Here is a 23,756-nt window from a genome sequence, read left to right as displayed (position 1 = left end):
TTATTGTAATATGTTTTAAAATTTCTGTGCTGGCAAAGCTGGATTTTCAGCAGCCATTACTGTCTTACAGTCTTCAGTGTCACATGATCCTTCAGAAATCATTCTATTATGATAATTAATTTGGTGCTCAGGAAACATTTCTTATTATTATCATTGTTGAAAACAGTTGCACTGCCTAATATTTTTTAGGAAACCATGAAACACTTTTCTTTGATGAATAGAAAGTTCAAAAGAAGGGCATTTATTTAAAATAGATAACTTTTGTAACATTATAAATGCCTTTCCTGTCACTTTTGATCAACATAATGTGTTAATTTCTTCCAAACAATCAAACAAAACATCCAAATTTATGTATGTGAAATCAAAATTGTAAGTGGAAAAAAATATAATTAAAAGAAATAGTCACAATTAAACTTTTTTGAAACTTTAAAGTCACAAAAAACTTTTTTCATTTTTTAACTCAGAGGTGAAAACAGGCTACCTATTTTTAAATAATTTAAAACTAAATTCTTGAGCAACATTTTGCTAGATGTTTGCTAGAGCTATCTTTCTTTAAAATAAATGGCACACCACTGAATACGATTGAGCGCAGTGGAGTGTGAGTAACCTATGAACGAGCCATGCTTTAAATAAAAATAAGGGGGTTACCTGAAAGGGTGACTAAATAAAAAGGTGTCATCACACAATAAAGAACCCCTCAAAAAAAAACAATGACATTAATAATGGAAGATACAGTTTCCAGGCCCTGCAGAATCTCACCTTAATTTGCGATTGAAATTAAATGTGTTAGCAACCTCTCATCAATACGTCGTGGATCGCATTTAAAAGCACCATTAAACCAAATGCACCCACACCTGCCTGCATACGATAAACTGCTGCTCTTTGTACATGGCCTTCTACACTTTCCGACAGCGAGAAGATCTTTGGGTTGTTTAGCTGAGGTCCACTTTTGAATAATAATGATCCCTAATTACTGTCCTCGTAAGTGCACTTCAGGTAAAATATTCAAATGGTGAATCTGCTTCTGTAGCCCATGTGTTCACTTAGACTAATTAATGCAAGAACTAGCTCGAGAAAATAAAACGCAGATCAAGCCACACAGATACAGTAGCTGCTAGGTATAAATGCCATAACCAATTATTACGTGAAATCAATCTGTGTACAACTGTGTTGGTTTCTGTCTTTTCCTCTAGCAGGCATGATTAAAGTCTTGCATCCGACAGACAAACAATATTTTACTTCCCTTCACATCACCACTGGTGAGTATGCATATGACAAGTAACTGTCTGAGTCACATTTCAATATTAAGAGCTGAGCTACCTAAACAAAATATTCTATTTTCAAAATCTAGTATTAAAGTGCGGTCATCATTAGCGGAATTTCTGCAAGATTTTGTGAGCAAAAAAGGTTCAATATCCATTGCCAATAGTGCAGTGATGCAGCTCACACAGGAGTAACATGAAACATGAAAATGATGGAAATCTGTGTGGAGAACTTTTTCGCTCTCAGGCGAAACTCCCAATCACACATACTTCTATTGAAATGACTGAATTTTGCCTACAAAATTTTGCAGAGCAACGGTAAATGTGACCAATAACATTTGTGTTAATTGGCTGCTTAGCTACTACATATTTTTATTCCACCAACATACACTAGTGTTCAAAAGTTTGGGGTCAGTATTAATTTTTTTACTTTTTCAAGAATTTATTAATTCAAATGGCATTTATTAAAATGTAATTTTTTAAATGCAATTTTAATTAATTTCACATACATAATTTGGAGTCAGTAAGCTTTTTTTTTTTTTTTTGGAAGAAATTAATACTTCTATACAGCACAGACACATTAAATTGATCAAAAGTGAAAGTGAAGGCACTTGTAATGTTACAAAAGATTTATATTTCAAATAAATGCTGTTCTTTTAAACTTTCTATTAATTAAAGAATCCTGAAAAAAAAAAAAAACTGATAACATTGGTAATAGTAAGAAATGTTGTTTAACACCAAATCAGCACATTAGAATGATTTCTGAAGGATCATGTGACACTGAAGACTGGAGTAATGGCTGCTGAAAATTTGCCATCACAGGAATAGATTACATTTTAATATATATTAAAACAGAAAAGACTTATTTTAAATTGTAATAACATTTTTACAATAGTACTGTTTTTACTATGATCAAATAAATGTCACCTTGAAGAGCATTAGAGACTTCTTTCAAAAACTTTTAAAAGTCTTACTGACCCCAAACTTTTGAACAGTTGTATAAGGCTGTAAAAGAAATCACAAAGTCAAAAAAATGTATCAAAAAGAACTCACTTGATATCCCTGGATGATAGTGTGTCTGTTTTTGCCGTTGTAATCCACCATCTCAATGTAATCCAGATATGCATCTGCCCAGTACACCAACTTCTTCACCAGGTCCAAAGCCACTGCAGTCGGCCGCTCAACCTTATAATCCACAAGTCGTGTTCTGTTAGTGCCATCCATGTTGCAGCGCTCCAGTTTGGCTATATTCCCGTAATCAGTGAAAAAGAGCATCCTGCAAGACATCAAGAAAGAAAAGTGCAATTTTCTTTAAAGAGAACCTATTATGCCCTTTTACAAAGTCTTGATTTTGTTTTTGGGGTCTACTAGAATAGGTTTTCATGCTTGAATGTTCAAAAAACACACATATTTTTTTCACATATTTTACATATTGTTAACATATATACACATTACATGTTGCATCACCTCTCTTCCCAGTCTGTCAGTAATGTTTGTTTAGTTCATGTCTCTATACTTTGCCTTTGTAGACTGCTCAAATGCTCAAACAGGAACAGTACTAGGGCTGTCCCCTAATAGTCGACGTCAACGTTAGTCATCGAGAAGATCCTTAGTCGACCAAAATTTTATTAGTCGTTAGTCACAGGGGGAAAAAAAATCCACAGGAAGTGGCAAAGTCCATGAGCTCATTAATGGCGGGTCCTTGTGGTAATTACAATACGTCGGGCAGGAAATTCAAACGCTCACCTAACATCCATCGACCTCAAATATGGCTTATCATTTAAAACATGTAAGAAGTAACTTTACATGGCTACTCGCTCTAGTGTCAACATTAACCTAGATAAATGCACGTTATTATTAGGCGCATATCTAAGTGTTTGTGCGGAGTGTGAAAGATAAAGTATTAGCATGCTTCCTGCATGACATGGAGGCGCCGACACGATCACTTGCGCTGTTTCCTGATAACAGCAGAAATAACTTAAAATACTACGTCATTTTAAACATACAGATAAGAGTAATACATTATTTGAAACTGTCTACTTTTATTTATGTAAACTCACAAAACAACAAATTGTTGTGCTTATGTAAAATAAAGAAAACAAACAGGATGCGCTTTCTGCCGTCTCAGTCTCCATGAACTGGAGCGCGTCAAAAAAATGAAATGAAACTCAGCATATAGGCTACTTGCCTCACAGAGATGGCTTCAAATGTCAGCCGACACTGACTCAGAAAACACTAGTTTATTAATAAACAGTTGTCTCCTTGCTAATGTCTCTATCGACTAATGGCTTAAATGAATGACTACTAGTCAACTAGAAAAATCTTTAGTCAGGGGCGGCCCTAAACATTACACACTAAAGAAAGTTGAAAATGTAAAAAAAGAGCTCACCCAAAAATGAAACTTCTATCATTATATACTCACCCTCATGTTATTCCAAACTCATAAGACTTCTCCATATGTATGAGCTCAAGCATACAGTACAGGTTTGCGACGTCATGAGGTTAAGTAAATAATGACAGAAATTTTATTTTTGGGTGAATTTCTTTCCTATTCATTCAAAAAGTACCCATAACTATGACACATAATACAACAAGATTTCATGAGCAGCGTTTTTCCATCACTGGTTGTTCCTATAAAACTTTCTTTTTGTTTCAACCCAGAAAACATGTTGCCAATTAAAGCAAGATCTCATTAGTGACATGCATAAATGCATTTACCAAATGACACCGTCTTCCTTTGAAGTATTTCAATTACAGTAGCCCTGCTCAAAAAAGGTTCCTTTTTTGCCCTTTGTGTATGCAAATTAATTAAGGTAGATGACCAAGCTACAAAAAGCTACAAAAAGTCTACCACTGAATGCAAAGTGTGCTAGACTGAGTGTTCTAGCTTTAACAACATCAGATACCTAGTGGCTGATACTGCAAACACATAATTTAATTAGGAATCTAACAAGGAAAGAGTTCAGATGCAGCCAGAAGTCCCCAAGTGCTTAATTGCTCCAGAGAAGCAAACATAAAACATAAAGGAAATTAAAAACTTCACCGTAAGGAGCTTTTTATCATGGCAGATCCATCTCGTAGTCTGTTGTTATCCAGAATTCTTTGCAGCGCAATATCAACCTTTCCTTGTAAGTCATTTCATTTGTCCCTTAGGGACTGAAGTCACAGAACTCATTAAATGTTTCAAAGTCAGACTTTTAGCTGATTAGAATATTAGTAAAAGATGCAAAAAAAAAACAAAAAAAAAAAAAAACATGTCTTTCTAAGGCTTCTGATTCTTGACCCTCTTCAAATCTTTTGTTTTTTGAATGCTAGAAATAATTGAACCTTGTAACAGTGATGCTTTCCTGACTGCCAACAATAAAAAATAATTGGCTCCTGTAACACATACAGTACAAAGGTCCAGTACACGGTGGTGTGTTTTGCTTGTTCTGTGTTCCTCAGCTAGATTTTTTTTCTCCTTCAGATTTGGATCAGTTCAGACCTCAATACAGAAATCAATTCTACATTGTTCCATAAAAAAAAGACAATTCATACCATGAAAAAAACATTAACAGCATTGTTCTGTTAAAAGCTGTTCTTGGATTAAAAACCATCCTCAGTCTGCCTACAGTCCGTTCACTGACACACTGAAGCACATTTTCAATTTGGCAAGCTCCAGTGTTTAAATCACACATCCTGCAACAGTTAAGTAACAAGCATTTTAAAATGACAAAATAAATAAATTACATAATATAAATAATACATAATATAAACTATCGTTCAAAAGCCTGGGGTCAGTGTGATTTTTGTTTAAGAAAATAATACTTTTATTTAGCAAGTATGCATTAAATTGATCAAAAGTGACAGTAAAAAATGTGTAATGTTAAAAAAGATTTCTATTTAACTTCACTATTTCTACGTTCTATTCATCAAAGAATCCTCAAAAAATGTATCACAGTATAATATAATATAATATAATATAATATGCCTGAGGCAGATCAGACACACAGTTATTTGTTATATTTAAAACAAATAATCCACAATACCCCTCACCCAACAAGCAAACCATGAGATAAAGTTCTAACCGCAGCTAACACCCAGATGCAGAACCAGGCCTCTGGTTACCATAGTAGCAAAGGCACATCAGCAAGATAAGACTGTTTTACAAAGGAATATAAAGAGAGAGCTTTACTCTCACTTCATTCACTTTACACTTAACACACAAATAAACCCTTTTAATCCTATATATTCTATATATTACCACTTGTGAAATGTATAAACACGTATCCAATTTTTCTATCTCATGATTTTCCTTTTATATCATTTTGGAAGGAATGATTCAGAGTTGCACACTGTAGTTAAACAAGATCACATGTATAGCATGTTTGGTATCTATGAGCTGCAACCTTAAATTTTCTGTGTTCATTTACATTATATTTTTCTACTGTGGCATGTATTAATATTATAAAAATCTTGAAATTTCTTATCTTAGCACCCTAATTTCATCATCTAATTTCATAGGAAAAAACACCCTGCTAGAAGACAAAATATCATGAACTTTCCCTCCAAATGTACAACTCCTTATTGGCTCACTCACTTCTCGAGAGTGTGACATCCTCACACACTAAAAGATCACGATCACAAGATCACACTGATTTTGAGAAATTCTGACATGAAGATGATGCAGAGCAAGAAGTCTTCTAAGGACCCCGAAGTTTGTGCCAGGCTGCAGCCTCAAAACTGACTCAAACTGGCTCTCTCTCCTCAAAACAACATCAGCAAAGATCAACTGGAGCCTCAACAAATTGAGGACACTTTTATTCAAATGGAGAAGACATGCAAGTGTCAAACTTAGTCTCATTATTTGATACATTAAGTATCCCCTACCCCTTTTAAAGCAGGGTGCGTTAGAACTAAGAAACTGATGGTTTGCTCAAGGCTGTTGATCTGCTGAATTTCAAACTTCTTGCTTTCCTGTATTCTGCTTTAGCTCTCTTTCCATTGCTAAACTGCACTCAAAAAAATGAATTGTTGGATTTACTTAAAAAATAAGTGTCAAGTGGTTCCACACAACAATATTGAGTAATTTTAACAAAAAACTATTTAGTTGAATGAACAAAAGAAATTTAAGTAAGGCTGACAAAATTTCTTTGAGTAAATACAAATCATTTGAATGTCACTGTTACATAATATTTATATGTGCAGTTTACTTAATAATGTTATGTTGATTACGTAAGGTGAACACATTTTTTTTTTTTTTTTTTTTTGAATAATCATTTAAATAAAAAGGATACAACATATCAGAATGCAGCCCCTCACCCCAAAATGCATTCAAAAAAATAACTAATTGAACAAACTCAATTGAATTGAGAGCAGGAATTTCATCCTATAAACATGCGTATATGAGTGCGCACAGCCTAAACACAGGCGACACTCTTCTGCATGATGGTAACCACAAAATTCAAAAACATTACAGAAACTACTCTAAATGTCGAACATAACTGAACATTAAACACTAACATAAACTAACAACATCTTTCCCTTTACTGAAAAACACATAAAATAACACTTTAATCCCTAAATTTACTCTCCTAATGCAGTCCCTTGCAAAGCATGCTGGGAACTACGGATCCAGTGCACAGTTAGTTATGTCAACAATAATGTGTGCGTTTCACACAGCAATGTTAAGTTGACTGAACAAACACTTACTAAGTAAAGCTGACAATACTCAATTTTAGTAGAAACAACACAGTTAAATTACGTTCATGTAGTTACATGAGTTTTTTAAGTAATGTGAACAAGGGTGGTTTGAGTGAAACTAACAACAGTGAAAGTTCATTTTTTTGAGTGTGTATGTATGTGTGTGTATGTTAAATTAGTCTAAGTGTTTAGTAGTTAATAAAATCTAGTCCGTGCCACACGTAAAGTTTTTTGTGGTTCATGCTCATGAACTGGAGTCCCTAATCATGCAGATACCACAGAAATGAACATTTCTTAGAATTAATAAACAATCAACACTGAGTGATCGCTGTTAGGTGATTATGTATTAGTTGTTAGTTATGGTTGATTGTGGTATTAATTCTGCTACATCAAGTTAATTCAATCTAACTCTAAAAATGTATAATTATTTATAAATAGATATATATAGTTAATAATTCATATTTCCGTTTGGGTTAATGTAATATACAGTATAAGACTATATAACTCCTCCAAATTAGCATATGCATTATCTGTGTAATGGCCTTTTAACTTCTGCTAAGGTCAGACTATAGAGAACATGCTTGCTGTGAGCAGGAGGATCAGTCTCTTTCTGAACGTGCCACTGCCACATATCAGATTCAAGCACTGCTGAATCAGATTTGTAATGTCAAATATAACACCAAAATAAATGACAAAGAAGAATAAAGCTGATAAGGTATCAAGTACAGTATCTTCCTTCTGCTGCATTATAATAAAGAAAAGCACTCACACAGCAATTCATGATATTATCCACTGATGCCCATTTAATCTGTGGGATGGTTGGGTCAAAACATCTTATGCTTAATAGACGCATAAGGTTCATTCATCTGCATAGTATACATTTAACATGTTAAAGGTGCCCTTGATTAAAAAATTGAATTTACCTTGGCATAGTTAAATAACAAGAGTTCAGTACATGGAAAAGACATACAGTGAGTCTCAAACCCCATTGTTTCCTCCTTCTTATATAAATCTCATTTGTTTAAACGACCTCCAAAGAACAGTCGATTCTCAACATAACACCGACTGTTACGTAACAGTCGGGGTGTACGCCCCAATATTTGCATAATGCCAGCCCATGATGTTCCCAACATTAAAAGGCATTAGACAAGGGCAGCCAGTTAACGTCTGGAGCTGCACACAGCCGAATCATCAGACTAGGTAAGCAAGAACAACAGCGAAAAATGGCAGATGGAGCAATAATAACTGACATAATCCATGATAGCATGATATTTTTACTGATATTTGTAAATTGTCTTTCTAAAAGTTTCGTTAGCATGTTGCTAATATACTGTTAAATGAGGTTAAAGTTACCATCGTTTCTTACTGTATTCACGGAGACAAGAGCCGTCGCTATTTTCATTTTTTAAACACTTGCAGTCTGTATAATGCATAAACACAACTTCATTCTTTATAAATCTCTCCAACAGTGGTAGCAATAGCCGTTAGCCACGGAGGACAGCCTCAAATTCAGTCAGAATAAAACTTTAACATCCAAATAAATACTTTACTCACATAATTTGAAGCATGCATGCAGCATGCATGACAAACATCTTGTAAAGATCCATTTGAGGGTTATATTAGCTGTGTGAACTTTGTAAATGCGCTGTAATATAGTCGACAGCTGGTGTGGCAGGGAGCACGCGATTTAAGGGGGCGGCGCCGAGTGTAAATCAGTGCATTGTTGATGATGCCCCAAAATAGGCAGTTAAAAAAATTAATAAAAAAAAATCTATGGGGTATTTTGAGCTGAAACTTCACAGACACATTCAGGAGACACCTTAGACTTATATTACATCTTGTGAAAGAACGTTCTTGGGCACCTTTAACTTGTGTTAACTTGTGTTCAGCAAATTAATAAGCCAAGAGAGGTCATGCATCATAGTTCATACAAAATAAATATTCTCCCACTAAGTAGTATAGCTCATTAGGATAATTTCAACTTGCTGCATTTATAAAATATATAATCCTCATCCAACCAGAATCTATAATTAGAATTAATATAATAATAATAAAAAAATACATTTAATAATTAAGACTGAAATTCAACAGGTCTAAAATGTCTCCCACAAACAAAACTGTATAAACATTACAGTAATGAGAGGACCACCATGAAGCTTAATTTAAAATAAATACATAATTTGTGCATTTGCTGTAAATTGCTCTGTGCTCTAGGACTGAGTTTGTATATTCGAGGCAAGCAAACATTTTCCCCCATTGTTCACTGTACTGTGTATTTACTTCCTACATCTGATTCTAATAATACAAACAGATGAGACATGGATGCAGAAAATATTCTTCCAGTGAATGGAATAGTTGCATTCTAATACTACATAACAATGACCAGAGAATGATAAATCTACAATACTTTATTTATTTGTTTGGTGGTTTTGATAACAAACTCAATAAGCCCAGACAAACCACAGAACACAATGGGAACCAATCTGACCCAGTCATACATCTCATCTGCTGTTTAAGACCTTTAGACCCCGACTTTAAGTAATCACTGCAAGGTGACACAATGGTCCAACCCAAACACCGAACCGCAGGGGAATTTCATTACTGTAGAGAATAGTGAACAGAAAATGCCTCCCTTTTCTTTCACCAAGACAGATTACCAAACAAGAGGGCTGAAATAGTGGATGTATTAAGATTAGCACTCAGCTCTGTTTTCATTTTCATCTGAATCAAATTCAAGTTTCACTCTCTCCACTGACTATGGTGGAAAACAAATCTTTCACCCTGCTTTTTCAAAATGATTTGGGGAATTTAAGTTAGACTTTGAAAAGCGAGGTTAAACCAAGTTCAGCCTTATTCCCTCTCTGGGATTTTTGTTTCAAATTAGAAAGCTAAATTTTACATAAAGCCTCTCCAGATGCGTAGAAGAGGACGGAGGCTCCTTCTGGAAAGCAGCGAGAAATTGAAAAAAAAAAAAGAGAAAAAAAAAGAACAAAAATAGGAACGGAAAAGAAAAATATATCAAAACCACAAACTAGGCACTTAGTGTTTCGTGAACTCTTTCCATAACGACTACGCCTCATGCTGAGCCACTATCACAAACCGCCCCAATTTCTTTTGTTTTCACTCCACCGCTCCAGGCTGACAGACCTCCCGTGTTTCCGCAGTCTCCCTCACACACAAGCAGCTCCAACCTCATCTCGCCAATTACAGGAGGAGGACCAAAAAAGCAGAACAGATATGTAATGTAGTAAACCGTACTTTGCTGAAGCCTGGAGGTTTAACCGCTGTGCTTCTCTCCCACAATCCCGGGAGGAAACTAGCTGGATGCACTGAAGGGCATGTACAAATGTGAGAGAGCCATTCCCCGTGGGTTATGTTCATGTAAACGCACCAAGAGTGTGTTTATAAAAAAAAAAAAAAAAAAAAAAAAAAAGCATTTATGTTGCTACAATTACATGCTCATCATGGACCATAAAAGGACACAAAAAGGCACATTCACAGTCAATGGAGGAGGAACAGTGTTGAGCTTGTTTGATAAGGGTAAAAAGGGCCAACTTCAAGATTTTTCCTAAACCGGATTTTCTGCTTAAGGTCGGCAATGCGAGGTGAATAAGGGGATCTTTCAAAAACATATGGGAACCCAAGAGAAAAGCTCAAAACCAGAAGCATATGTTTCTAAAGCTGTATCCTACAGCATATGTACTGCACACAGAGAGCTTTACAAAGTTGAAAAAAGCTACAAAAACAAGTCAATGCTGTATCTTGCCAAGCGTTTATATTTTTTGAATGTTTCAAATGTTAAGAAATGAATACCTTTAATCGGGAAGGATAATATTTTATAATATTACAAAAGATTCAAACAAATGTGACCTATTAGTTAGTTAGTTTATTCGGTCATCCATCCAAAAAAAAAAAAAAAAAAAAAAAAAAAAAAAACATTTTAAATTAAATTATACAATCCTTCAACATATCACAGACAAGGACAAAGACCGAAAGGGTCTAGGCTAAAGTCTAAACTTATTATGCCTAGCCCTCTTACCATAAAACAATATATCAAGAAGAAAACAAAGTCATACATAATATACTTTACATGACCAAAAACAGAAGTTAAAACAGAATTAAATAAGGTTAATCATCTTCCCATTAGTTCACACATTTGTAATAATAATAATCCTATTAACTAATCATTTATTTATTTTTTATAATACTAATCCTTTATATTTTTCAATGACATTAGATTTGTACATTTTTTTAAATAGTTTTACTGTATAACACCCTTTTAATTTCTCATCTAGGCAAATTTACCCCTCTAACGGTAATACATTTACTTTTTTTATTTGTTCTCACATAGTTTTTTTGAAAAATGCCTATTCCTCTGAGGTTATACCGACTCTCTCTGAGCTTGAACATCTCCTGGAGACTGTGAGGGAGCTGATGGTTGTATGCATTGTAGATCACAACGGCCGTATTTAGGTCAACAAGGTCATATATTTTCAAGGTATTTAGTTTTATAAATAAAGGATTTGTTGATGCAAAATATTTTTCCTGATTTACGATTCTAATAGCCTTCTTTTGGACTAAATAGATTGGATTAATATGTGATTTGTAATTATTCCCCCAAATTTCTACACAATAACTAAGGTATGGCAGAATGAGAGAATCGTACAATAAAAATAATGACTGATGATTTACAAATTTTTTCATTTTACACATTTTAGCAATAGTTTTAGCAATTTTCATCTTTATAAAATGTATATGCATTTTCCAATTCAAATCTCTGTCTGTCAAATGTCTTGTTTTTTCATTCTCTATTAAAATTCATCCAAAATGATGATTGATTTGTTGGAATTCGACGAAAAATGACTGAGCTACACCTATTTGAATTCGATAGAGTCGGCAAAGTCAATTTTGAGAAGAAGTTTCTGAAGGTTCCAAAACAAAATCACCTAGCAACCAAACCTTAAAATCCCTGGTAATACCACCAAGACCACCACTTAAGACATAACAGATAATGTTTGTGTGAATGCTTGCCAAGACGCCCAGATTTTTTTAAATAGTCAACTGTAATTCTGTGTATATCGGGATCGTGGCGTCTTTGTGCACGAGCTTCAGATCTGTCAGTCAGTGCCAGTAAGATTGTTTTGCTTACATCAGCATGAGTTTGAAAATCACATTTTATTTGTTCAGACGCATATCATCGAGAAATCGCTATGAATATTCACAAAGTTGGAATGCTGTGCTTTACAACAATACCAAACTTGTGCTGAGGGAAAGCGCCAGTCATCCAGAAGCGAGCAGAGAAAAACAAAATTTTTCATGGACAAAGGAAAGTTACTCCTCTCAGAAACATACAAATAAAGATACTTTTAGATGTTTAATTGCTATTTAGCACACTGAGATCGCTAGACGAGGGCTTAATAAACTCATTTTTGTGAAACCTCAATTTCAACCAAAATTGCCATTTTTCACTTGTTTTGCCTGTCGCTCGAACTTAGCATGTGCGCATTCCGACTCATTTTGCCAACACGGGTCACAAATGTTGTTCTTTTGTTCATTTGCCCTGTGGCCCATCAGGTGAAACACGAACAAGGTCTGCACATCATGGAGATACAGATAGGGTTAACACGATGGGACCACGTAACAAACAAAGACATTAGGAAATGGCTGGGCGTCAAAGACTGTTCACTCGGCAGCCACATTTGCAATGCCTCCTGGCAGCTATTTCGGGGATACAAGACCAATGCTGCATCAAAATCGAATACTTCCCTAACTATATAGTATGTGAAAAACAGTTTGCCAAAAGAGTAATATGTCTGGAAAACAGTAGGCGAAAAGTAACCCGATGACCTACTACTTCTGCCGAGATTCTGAAGTGCGCATTCGATGGACACTTTACTATCCCATGAGGCCACTGGAGGGGATTTACATGGAAGTGAAACACAACTGACACTGGTAGGTCACGTTATAGTAACAACATGTACCATGTCCAAATTTCATACATATAATTAAACAAAGATGCTAAAGTCAACAGATTTTTTCTAACCAATCTCTCTGTAAAAATAAAAATAATGATGATGCTATCTTTCTGAAGTTATTTTTACACCCTTGTTAATTGGCTCCAAATCTCAGGTGAAAATTGTCATTTTGACCCCCCTCTACAAAGTGTATTACTCAGTAAATATACATCTGTGACATTTAATATTTTGGCTTTCATCACTATTTATGTTTGTCTTTCTACAGAAAAAATATTAACAAAATCAAAAATGTGATCCAGGGAAATTTTCGAAATTTGGATGATTTGAGATGGAATGACCCTGTTGCACCACAAAATGGCCAAAACATAAAAAAATAAAAAAAATAAAAAGTTTTAAAGTGAACAAACAAGATTCTGGCTCTTTTAGTTAGGGTACAATCGATTTTTATTCCTACAGATCTCCTCTGCTTTATACAGTCTGCACTAAAACACACTTTAGCACAAAAATGCCAAACCCCAAAGTGGCGCAACTCTAGAAAATTCGTCCCTCTGTGCATTCCATTCAAACTCTCTGGAAAGTTTTTGAAAGACCTCAAAGGGTGTTGTTGATCACAGAAAAAGAACACAGCATTTAGGCTCCGAGAGATAAACGGCTGTCATTTCTTTAAAATAAGCCTTCATTCAGGGTAGTCAGGATTTCATTTTTGTCAGAGTCACAGCACGAAAACAAAAGGATGACAACCACACAGTGAAGAACGGAACAGAAATTGATGGCCTAGGCTCTCCTTGCAGTCTTCAGTCTTACTGAACACAGGCGCTACAATTTAGGTTCACTGGGCACAAGGCGTCTCATTAAAAAACCCGGAACAGAATGCTCTGCCTGTCCTTGCACTCTCATGAATAAATGGGACAAACTCTCTCCTGAATTCCTATTCTAAGCTTGCCGGGAATATTACCACGGCGCTCCTTTTAGCAGCTAATAACTAGAATAATCATGCTGCCCTTTTCTCCTTTGAGGACTCTTTGTGTTCCTTTACTCATTTCTCCCGAAACATTTCCACAATCACCACGCTGACTTGAGGGATCCACCACCCCTTGTTTCAAATATGGCTTTGTGGTGTCAAAGCAAAGCAAAATTTGTGTAAAGCAGATTTCTGCAAGGGTGTTCGAGACTGTGGGATGCTGGATAAATCGTGGAATACTAATGACACTCCTGACTGCGGGAGTCGTAGCACAATCATGCAGATCCAGACGTTGTCGAAAAGAAGAGTAAATATTTAGCTCTGGGAACAATGCAGCCAAGAAACATTCAGAGAATTGATTTCCTAAAATATTGTGATGCACGTGAGAGGATTTAGATCATCAAAGGCCTTGTCAAAGATCAAATCTCGCTTCGTGCATTTTCAACTCACCCCATTAGAGGATCCAGAGCCATTGCTTTAGGGTTCAACAGGTCGAGGTCTATCACTGTAACACAGGTATCTCCATACTGGTTGCAAACAAATATCCTGTCGCTTGCTTGATCCACAAAGTAAAGGTTTCCTGTGAGCCAGTCAAAGGCTAACTGATCAACATCTGGAACAAAGGAAAACGTGTCATTTTTTTGTCAATTCACACAAAGCAAGCTAAAGTATAAATGCGACATATTAATGGCATGTCCTTCACTAGTCAATGAGAATTCTTGGCATGAATAGCTAATTATTCATATTCATGAAAAACCTTATTCATGAAAGCACATTATGAGTCTACATAGCATAATTTCTACTTTTCAATGGTTTCAGTAGATATATTCAATGATATGTTCAATGTTGTTAGTGCCAGTTTGCATAGTGTGAAACAAATTCTGATCTGCATATTTTTGTATAATATATAATACCTACTGTATATATTATATAAAATATGTAATCCCAATATTATTAATTTTAGATATAATTTAAAAATTGCTTATTTTCATATTAATTAAGCATATTAACTAGCATAATAAACAAAACAGAAGGAAAAAGTAAAACAAACATTATGCATTATGCAATTTTTATTATTATTATTATTTTTAATAAAATTAATAAATGCCTGCCATATGCCATTTGTGTGTTTGCAAACAATGATAATGTGTTTTATGGGCGGAGCCTACCTGGTGGCAGAAAATTACAGTTCTGCAGAAGTCTATGGAAGCCACGAATAAAAGAGTAAAAATGGCAATTTCAAGTTTATATCTCACAATTCTGACTTTTTTTCCTCGCAATTCCAAGTGTATATCTCACAATCCTGAAGAGAAAAATCAGAATTTGATATATAACTTGATATTCTGCCTTTTTTCCTCAGATTTGCAAGGCCAAAATTGGGAGACATGCAATTGTGAGAAAAAAGTCAATTGTGAATAAAAAATGTTATAGATTTAAATGTTATCTATGTAAAATGTTATAGGTTTAAATAGTATTTCATGCTGTAATACATTTTGCAACATATGTGAATATGTAAATCTATTGTTTACATAAAATTCATGCTTTAATTGTAGGGGAATCATCGCAGGCTTCATCAGACCAGTCTGTCTGTTTAATGGCTTGCAATCATAAACGTCTGCGCTTAGCTTCAAAATGGCGTCTTAGACCATGCTATTCTGTATTTATGAAGATCATTCTTTTCTGCATTCCGATTCTGACATCCAAAAATACTACAAGACATTTTTTTTCTATTATTCTGTGGATTTCGCATGTTTTCCTCCACTTGTTACCACTGTTTTTCTGCCACCACAATGTGCGCGCTGCTGCAGTAATGTAACTGTAATGTAACTGTGACGTCTATGGCGTTTAAATAGTCTCAAATCTCGCGCACACAGTATCCATCCTCGCGAGGGAGCATTTCTGCACCGCAAGCTCACAGAACAGTATCTGCGTGCTCTCGCAACAACGGTGATATTAAATATCAAAAATATGAAAGGTGTCCATCATAGCTGACATGTGGATGAACAATTTACAGTTGGTTTTATGACTGTAAATTATTCCCTTCAAATGTTATTGAGCTTTACATTATGACATATTTATGTATGAGCCCATATACAGTAGTGAAAAATAGCTATTTTTACATATGATATGACAGTATATTTTAATAAAATATCAACAATATAAAAGGTGTGCATCATAGCTGACACCTAGATGAACACTTTACAGTTGGTTTTATGACTATAAAGTGTTCTCTTCAAATGTTATTGAAGTTAGAAACGTGCATTCCAATGTCGGATGTAACTTTAGAGACAGTCCCTAAATTTACGAATATCGAACGTCCAACGTCAAACCAACTTTATGCCAGTAACTGACTAAAGATTCTAATACGATGACACAGTTACTGTGAGCTGTAATACTACCGAAAAAATAATGAACCCAAAACTTATTATCCATACGTAATTCTCAGATAGCCAGACAGCAATCTTTTATGAAAATCATTTAGCAATCATTTATTGATGTCTGACACCGTGAGGACGGATAGTGTACGCCGTGATGTTTATAAAAGATAGGCTTAAATGTGTGACATGAATAAATAATGGTCAAAAACGGATTAATAGTATTCTAAATTGATTCACAATTCACGCGTGGATACTGTTCTGTGCGCTCATATCATGTGCGCGCGTCTTGTTTTATGTGCTCGAGATTTGAGACTATTTAAACACCATAGACGACTGGGTCACCATAATTTTGCCAAGACATGTTCCTGGATCAACACATTTTGTTGATACTGGAACAACATTCCTGTACAAAATTCCTGTTATTCCTAAAATCAGAGGGTAATTATAGGTAAATAACACTGATGTAGAAGCACCTAACCCTGGTTGTAAGCCTAAACATGACATAAACTGTAAACTTGTCCCTCAAATCTGATTGGTTGTTTGGAAAGTTGTTCAAGGATCAACAAAGATGTTGATCCTGGAACATTTTGTACTCTGATCACCATGACGTCTTTTTCCTAAATGGTCTACTGAACATTCAACAAAACAAAACGTTTTTATGCCCCATAAAGTAAGTTATATTAGTACAAGTTGTTTATTTTTTTCAAGATCATAAACTTGGGGTCCATTAAAGGCTTTTAATGCACTGCACTAGACTTGAAATATGGTATAACCGAAATGCTTTGCTTATTTCAGTTCATGAAGAAATTAAGTCACGAATAAATTCTTGGTTTAAAGGCTATTATTTGGATCAATATCCCAAAATGAGAACATGTTATTATTTTCTGATTCAAGACCAACAACGAACAGACTAATAGACTTAACAGACAGACTTAAATGAGTAATAAATCATTTTCAATTTGAATCTTTTAATGAATCTTAATGGATACATACTGCAGAATGTACTACACAAATGTGCATAAAGCACTTCATGCAGTGATAAATAAATGATAAGCTCTGTTAGCATCCATAAAGCTTGGATAAGCACTATGCAGTCAAGCAGAACTCAGTATTACACTAAAAGTTTTGTTTAAAATGAGAATGAGGTCTCGTGAGAAAAGGACAATTTATTGAACTTTTATATTTCTTACTTCACATTAGTACTTTATATAAAACTCAGTGTACCAGGACTGGGTAAAATTCAGAATTAGCTCTCTTACAGGTCATGAATTTGTACTGAATTGGAATGATTTGACATTTCAAACAGCAAATATATTTTATTAATAAATTAATTTGGATGTCTTAGACATATTTCTCCAAAATAAGTTCAATATTGTCAAAACATTCCTTTATTCTTTTCACATTATTTTGGGATAAATTAGAGCATTCAAGGAAATTTCTCAAAAAATTAAAGTGAATGTATTAAATATAATGAAATACATACCATACAAATTAAATCTATATTTCTATAGGTAGCATTTTTAAATAATGATTATTAATGCAATTTATATTTTCTCGATATACCTCATATATTGTGTGTATATTAATGTACGTATGAGTAATTCCTTCTGAAAAATAAAATTCCTGCATTGCATTTCTTTGAATTTCATTACATTTTAATTCTCTGTCATTAAATTGGAATTCAAATTCTGCATCCTGTCTGTATTGAATTGGAATTTAAAAGGCAAAATAAATTCTGAAACGTGTACAATCATAAATTTTATCATCTCTCTTGGTCTTATCACCCATCAAAATGAATGCATCAGTTTTGTTGCACCATGATCTCAATGTAGCCGGAGTGTATAACATACACTCTGAACCATACCGTGGAGATTCTGGATAGTCTTTACTTCCTGTTCTTTAGTGAAGCCACTTGCTTTCCTCATCCTGGCACACCGGAGTTGTCCGGAGGACTCTGAGGATGTGACCCAGCATACTGATTCTTCTTTGTGGTTAAAATCCAAGCCATGAGTCCCATTTGAGTCCAGTTGTTTGAGGGTTTGCAGGCGGGATCCATTTAGGGCTGTGATTATAATATTATCCGAGCCTCCAATCAACAGCGCTGCAGGGTTTTCGCCGGGCTCTGGAATAGATGGATGGGAAAATAGTGACAAGACAGCTTGAGGCCAAGGCATTTCCTGGGCATTCCATGCTTTCAATGGGATAGGATAATAAAGGCTTCTGCAGAGGGCACGGGTAATTGAGAAGCATGTCTCTTAGGAGAGAAAACCATTTTCAAAATGCAGCAGTCAGTTGGACATTTATGTTACTATTCAGTTTTGCAATGTATTTCGAAAGTGAGTATGGATATTATATATACACTGTATAATACAATATATGCTGAATGTGTGTGTGTATATATATATATATATATATATATATATATATATATATATATATATATATATATATGTGTGTGTGTGTGTGTGTGTGTGTGTATAAAAAAAGTGTGTATAAAAAAATAAATATAAATGAAATGTAACATAAAATATGCACAATAAACCACCAAAACTTCTTTCTTTTAAATTCTTTTGCGGTGTATTCATTTTTTGGAGTCTTATTCAACATTCACCTTTCTAATGGCTAAGTCATCCTCCGTTGGCACCCGTCAGACGGCCGGGGGAAAGTTGATTCATTGAAATATATATGCATGAGCTTTTACTTACATCTAATGAAAACCTCATAGTTATCCCAGTGCAACAACCTCTTTCTGCTAAATTAATATTAATGTGGGTGAGCACTGAGTTCAGTTAAGTTTATGGGTAATGATATTCAGTTTATTCCTCATAGGAAAGCAGTCACATTGATTAAACGCGGGACAGATTCTGCATCCAGCAGCAAGGTGCGCAGCTGCCTGCTAGCTATTTCCCACTGAGCGTACAGTGGCGTAATCTCCATTTAATTTAAAACGTGCAAACCGGTTTCAGTGCACTGCACCAATACAAGGACGCATCAACTTTTTAGGTCACAAAATGCTTTGCACGAGGCATCCTTTGAGGCCCTCACACCTAGCACATGCTGCAACACAATTTATTCATGAATTGTGTGTAATCAACCTAATTCATTTATGCAGGGGTGGGTTTACAGCACCAAAATGCATTAGACTGCAAATGACACAATGGGTCCTGAGAATTTTCTAAAATTAGCACATATCATTTCCAAGATAGTCCCAGTAAGTTATAACAACACTTTTAAGTCAGTAAGATTCAAATATATGCAGCACATTTTCTCGTTTTATAATAATTCTCAAAGCTGTATTAAAAAAAAAAAAAAAAAAAAAAAAACACCTAGCTATTGAACGTTTGGGACTGAATCACACTTTTTATTAAAACGACTACAATTACCTGAGCCCAAACAAATGGCCAATCTACAAAAGGGATTAGAATCCATTTAGAATTTTAGTGAGTGTTTTCCCTACAAAACCCCCTTATTACAAAAGCAGCCGATTTAATGATAAACTTGATTGGATTTGTGGCTGGTGGGGAGACACTCTCACAGGCAGGTGCCATTAGGCGAGTAATCATTGGCATGGCCTGATAAAGACAGAGAATAGCTGTCCTTCAGGCCCTGCTCTTCATAAAACTCAGCCTCCACTTAATCCTCAATGTCTGGCTTATCTTCCACCAATAGCTCCATTATTTCTGTCCCTTGGCACAGCAACACTGATATAAGGACTGTAGCGGATTCTCCAAAGCAAACTGCCTCAATTTCCAGGTTCTTATGGGAATGAGAGGCTGAACTGTGTGGTTTAGTCTGGATTCATGTGTGAATCTTGAAAGCTTTTTTTTTTTTTTTTTATAACAATCTAATGAAATGAATGGATTGGTGAGGAATGAGAATTTCTTTACTAAAATAAAAATAAATAAATAAATAAATAAAAAAATCATGAAACTGCAAAAAATTAAAATAAATAAAAAATAAATAAACATAGTTTTGGTCAACAAATATTATACAATTATAGGTTGTCTAAAATATTTTGAAATTTTAGTTTGGATAAATTTGAGGAAAAATTTGGAAATTAAAAAAAAAAAAAAGATTAACTGAAAAGGGCTGTTGAGCCAGCTTTCTGAAATTAACATACAAAACCCCTGATTGTGTAATTGAATTATTGACTCAATCTTATAGGTTTTGAAACATAGCCCTTTTGACAATTTCCTTGTGTGCCAACTCTATTTGCATGGCTATCACTGAGCAGAACTGCATTAAGTTGTTTCAGATACACGCAACATCTAATCATCATTGGATATTTCTGAAGCACACATTAGAACATGTTTTCCAAGGTCAGAAAATTACCAGCTCCAAAGATGGCTTAAAGCAGAGCTGTGCTGCTGTAAGTTAATTTTATTCCTATCACACAGAGTAATAATCCACCTTGTTTCAACTCAGTGCACTCTTGTGAAAGAACAATATCAGGACGTGACAACATTTCAGGCGGCTTATGCAGATCCCCGGTCATTAATTCATCATGCTCTTACCGTGTTTGGCTATGCAGGAGCGTCTGTTCGGCTGCAGGCTGTACCCATCTGTACAGCTACAGCGATATGACCCATAGGTGTTCATGCAGGTCTGGCTGCATGTCCCATACATGGAGCATTCATCATGATCTGTACACAGAGGAAGAGTCATTTATGACAAATTAGGTGTGCTCAAACATGACCCAAATACATAAAATCCACTTAATGTGGCCTCTCGGTGGCTTCTCCCTATGCCACCTAGCATCTCCGGGCAAGTCCTGCCTTACACCAGTCTCCAGAGCTTTGCCTGTTCCAATGGTGATTAACTGATTTGTCTTGGTTGAACATCCAGAGAAACCTTTTTACGAACAGGGTACAAAATATGGCCTGATAGTAGTAGTTTAACTTTCAGAATATTGTTCATTTTCTATTAGGCTTTCAATTCAGACAGACAGACAGAACGACAGACAGATAGACCGAATAGATAGACAAAAAGACAGAACGATAGACAGACAGACAGAACGATAGATAGAACAACAGACAGACAGAATGATAGATAGAACGACAGACAGACAGACAGACAGATAGATAGATAGATAGATAGACAGACAGACAGATAGATAGATAGAACGACAGAACAATAGACAGACGAACGAACGAACGATAGATAAACAGACAGAACGACTGACAGACAGACAGACAGATAAACCAAATAATAGATAGATAGATAGATAGATAGATAGATAGATAGATAGATAGATAGATAGATAGATAGACAGAATGACAGACAGACAGACAGACAGACAGACGGAATGAACGATAGATAGATAGATAGATAGATAGATAGATAGAACGACAGAACAATAGACAGACGAACGAACGAACAATAGATAAACAGACAGAACGATAGACAGACAGACAGATAAACCAAATAATAGATAGATAGATAGATAGATAGATAGATAGATAGATAGATAGACAGAATGACAGACAGACAGACAGACGGAATGAACGATAGATAGATAGATAGATAGATAGATAGAACGGCAGACAGACAGACAGAGAGATAGATAGATAGATAGATAGATAGATAGATAGATAGATAGATAGATAGACAGACAGACAGACAGACAGACAGACAGATAGATAGATAGATAGATAGATAGATAGATAGATAGATAGATAGATAGATAGATAGAACGACAGAACAATAGACAGACAAACAAAGGAACGAATGAAGGAACAAATGAAGGAACGAACAGACGAATGAACGATACATAGACAAACAGACAGAATGATAGACAGACAGAACGACAGACAGACAGATAGACGGAATGAACGATAGATAGATAGATAGATAGATAGATAGATAGACAGAATGACAGACAGACAGACAGACGGAATGAACGACAGATAGATAGATAGATAGAACAGCAGACAGACAGACAGAGAGATAGATAGATAGATAGATAGATAGATAGATAGATAGATAGATAGATAGATAGATAGAACGACAGAACAATAGACAGACAAACAAAGGAACGAATGAAGGAACAAATGAAGGAACGAACAGACGAATGAACGATACATAGACAAACAGACAGAATGATAGACAGACAGAACGACAGACAGACAGATAGACGGAATGAACGATAGATAGATAGATAGATAGATAGATAGATAGATAGATAGATAGATAGACAGAATGACAGACAGACAGACAGACGGAATGAACGATAGATGATAGATAGATAGATAGATAGATAGATAGATAGAACGGCAGACAGACAGACAGAGAGATAGATAGATAGATAGATAGATAGATAGATAGATAGACAGACAGACAGACAGACAGACAGACAGACAGATAGATAGATAGATAGATAGATAGAACGACAGAACAATAGACAGACAAACAAAGGAACGAATGAAGGAACAAATGAAGGAACGAACAGACGAATGAACGATACATAGACAAACAGACAGAATGATAGACAGACAGAACGACAGACAGACAGATAGACGGAATGAACGATAGATAGATAGATAGATAGATAGAACGACAGACAGAGAGATAGATAGATAGATAGATAGATAGAACGACAGACAGACAGATGATAGATAGACAGACAGACAGACAGACAGACAGACAGACAGATAGATAGATAGATAGATAGATAGATAGATAGACAGAACAATAGACAGACAAACAAAGGAACGAATGAAGGAACAAATGAAGGAACGAACAGACGAATGAACGATACATAGACAAACAGACAGAATGATAGACAGACAGAATGACAGACAGACAGATAGACGGAATGAACGATAGATAGATAGATAGATAGATAGATAGATAGAATGACAGACAGATAGACAGATAGATAGATAGATAGATAGATAGATAGAACGGCAGACAGACAGACAGACAGAGAGATAGATAGATAGATAGATAGATAGATAGATAGATAGATAGATAGATAGATAGACAGACAGACAGATAGATAGATAGAACGACAGAACAATAGACAGACAAACAAAGGAACGAATGAAGGAACGAACAGACGAATGAACGATACATAGACAAACAGACAGAATGATAGACAGACAGAACGACAGACAGACAGATAGACGGAATGAACGATAGATAGATAGATAGATAGATAGATAGATAGAACGACAGACAGAGAGACAGATAGATAGATAGATAGATAGATAGACAGATAGATAGATAGAACGACAGACAGAGAGATAGATAGATAGATAGATAGATAGATAGAACGACAGACAGATAGATAGATAGATAGATAGATAGATAGATAGATAGATAGATAGATAGATAGATAGATAGATAGATTAATTTTATGATAGATACTGTATTATGTGAGTTATAGTTTCACAACATTACACAACATTTCACAACATTAGCTATGTTAGATAAACCCTCACAACAGAAAATAAAGGATTTGTACTTTTTTTGCCCTTTTAATGCTTAAAAAAAGTCA

The 23,756-nt window shown here is 35.1% G+C and overlaps 1 protein-coding gene across 7 annotated transcripts in view; it reads right to left on the bottom strand.

Moving 5' to 3' along the window:
- The window catches only part of lrp1bb (low density lipoprotein receptor-related protein 1Bb), a 351,504-nt gene that overhangs the window by 173,868 nt on the left and 153,880 nt on the right, over positions 1-23,756 (bottom strand). For all 7 annotated transcript variants that reach the window (XR_007185289.1, XR_007185290.1, XM_048193502.1 and 4 more), the window contains exons 5-8: positions 20,773-20,901; positions 18,123-18,380; positions 14,331-14,493; positions 2,316-2,538 (exon numbers count right to left, since the gene is read on the bottom strand). Coding sequence is in view for 5 of the 7 variants with exons in the window: in XM_048193502.1 (XP_048049459.1) it covers positions 2,316-2,538; positions 14,331-14,493; positions 18,123-18,380; positions 20,773-20,901 (773 nt within the window). In the remaining 2 variants the exon portion in view is untranslated. The remainder of the gene's footprint in view (positions 1-2,315; positions 2,539-14,330; positions 14,494-18,122; positions 18,381-20,772; positions 20,902-23,756) is intronic.

Source organism: Megalobrama amblycephala, linkage group LG6, assembly GCF_018812025.1.
Source record: "Megalobrama amblycephala isolate DHTTF-2021 linkage group LG6, ASM1881202v1, whole genome shotgun sequence".
In the NCBI taxonomy this organism is placed as follows: Eukaryota; Metazoa; Chordata; class Actinopteri; order Cypriniformes; family Xenocyprididae; genus Megalobrama; species Megalobrama amblycephala.
This window is presented reverse-complemented; position numbering and strand designations above follow the sequence as displayed.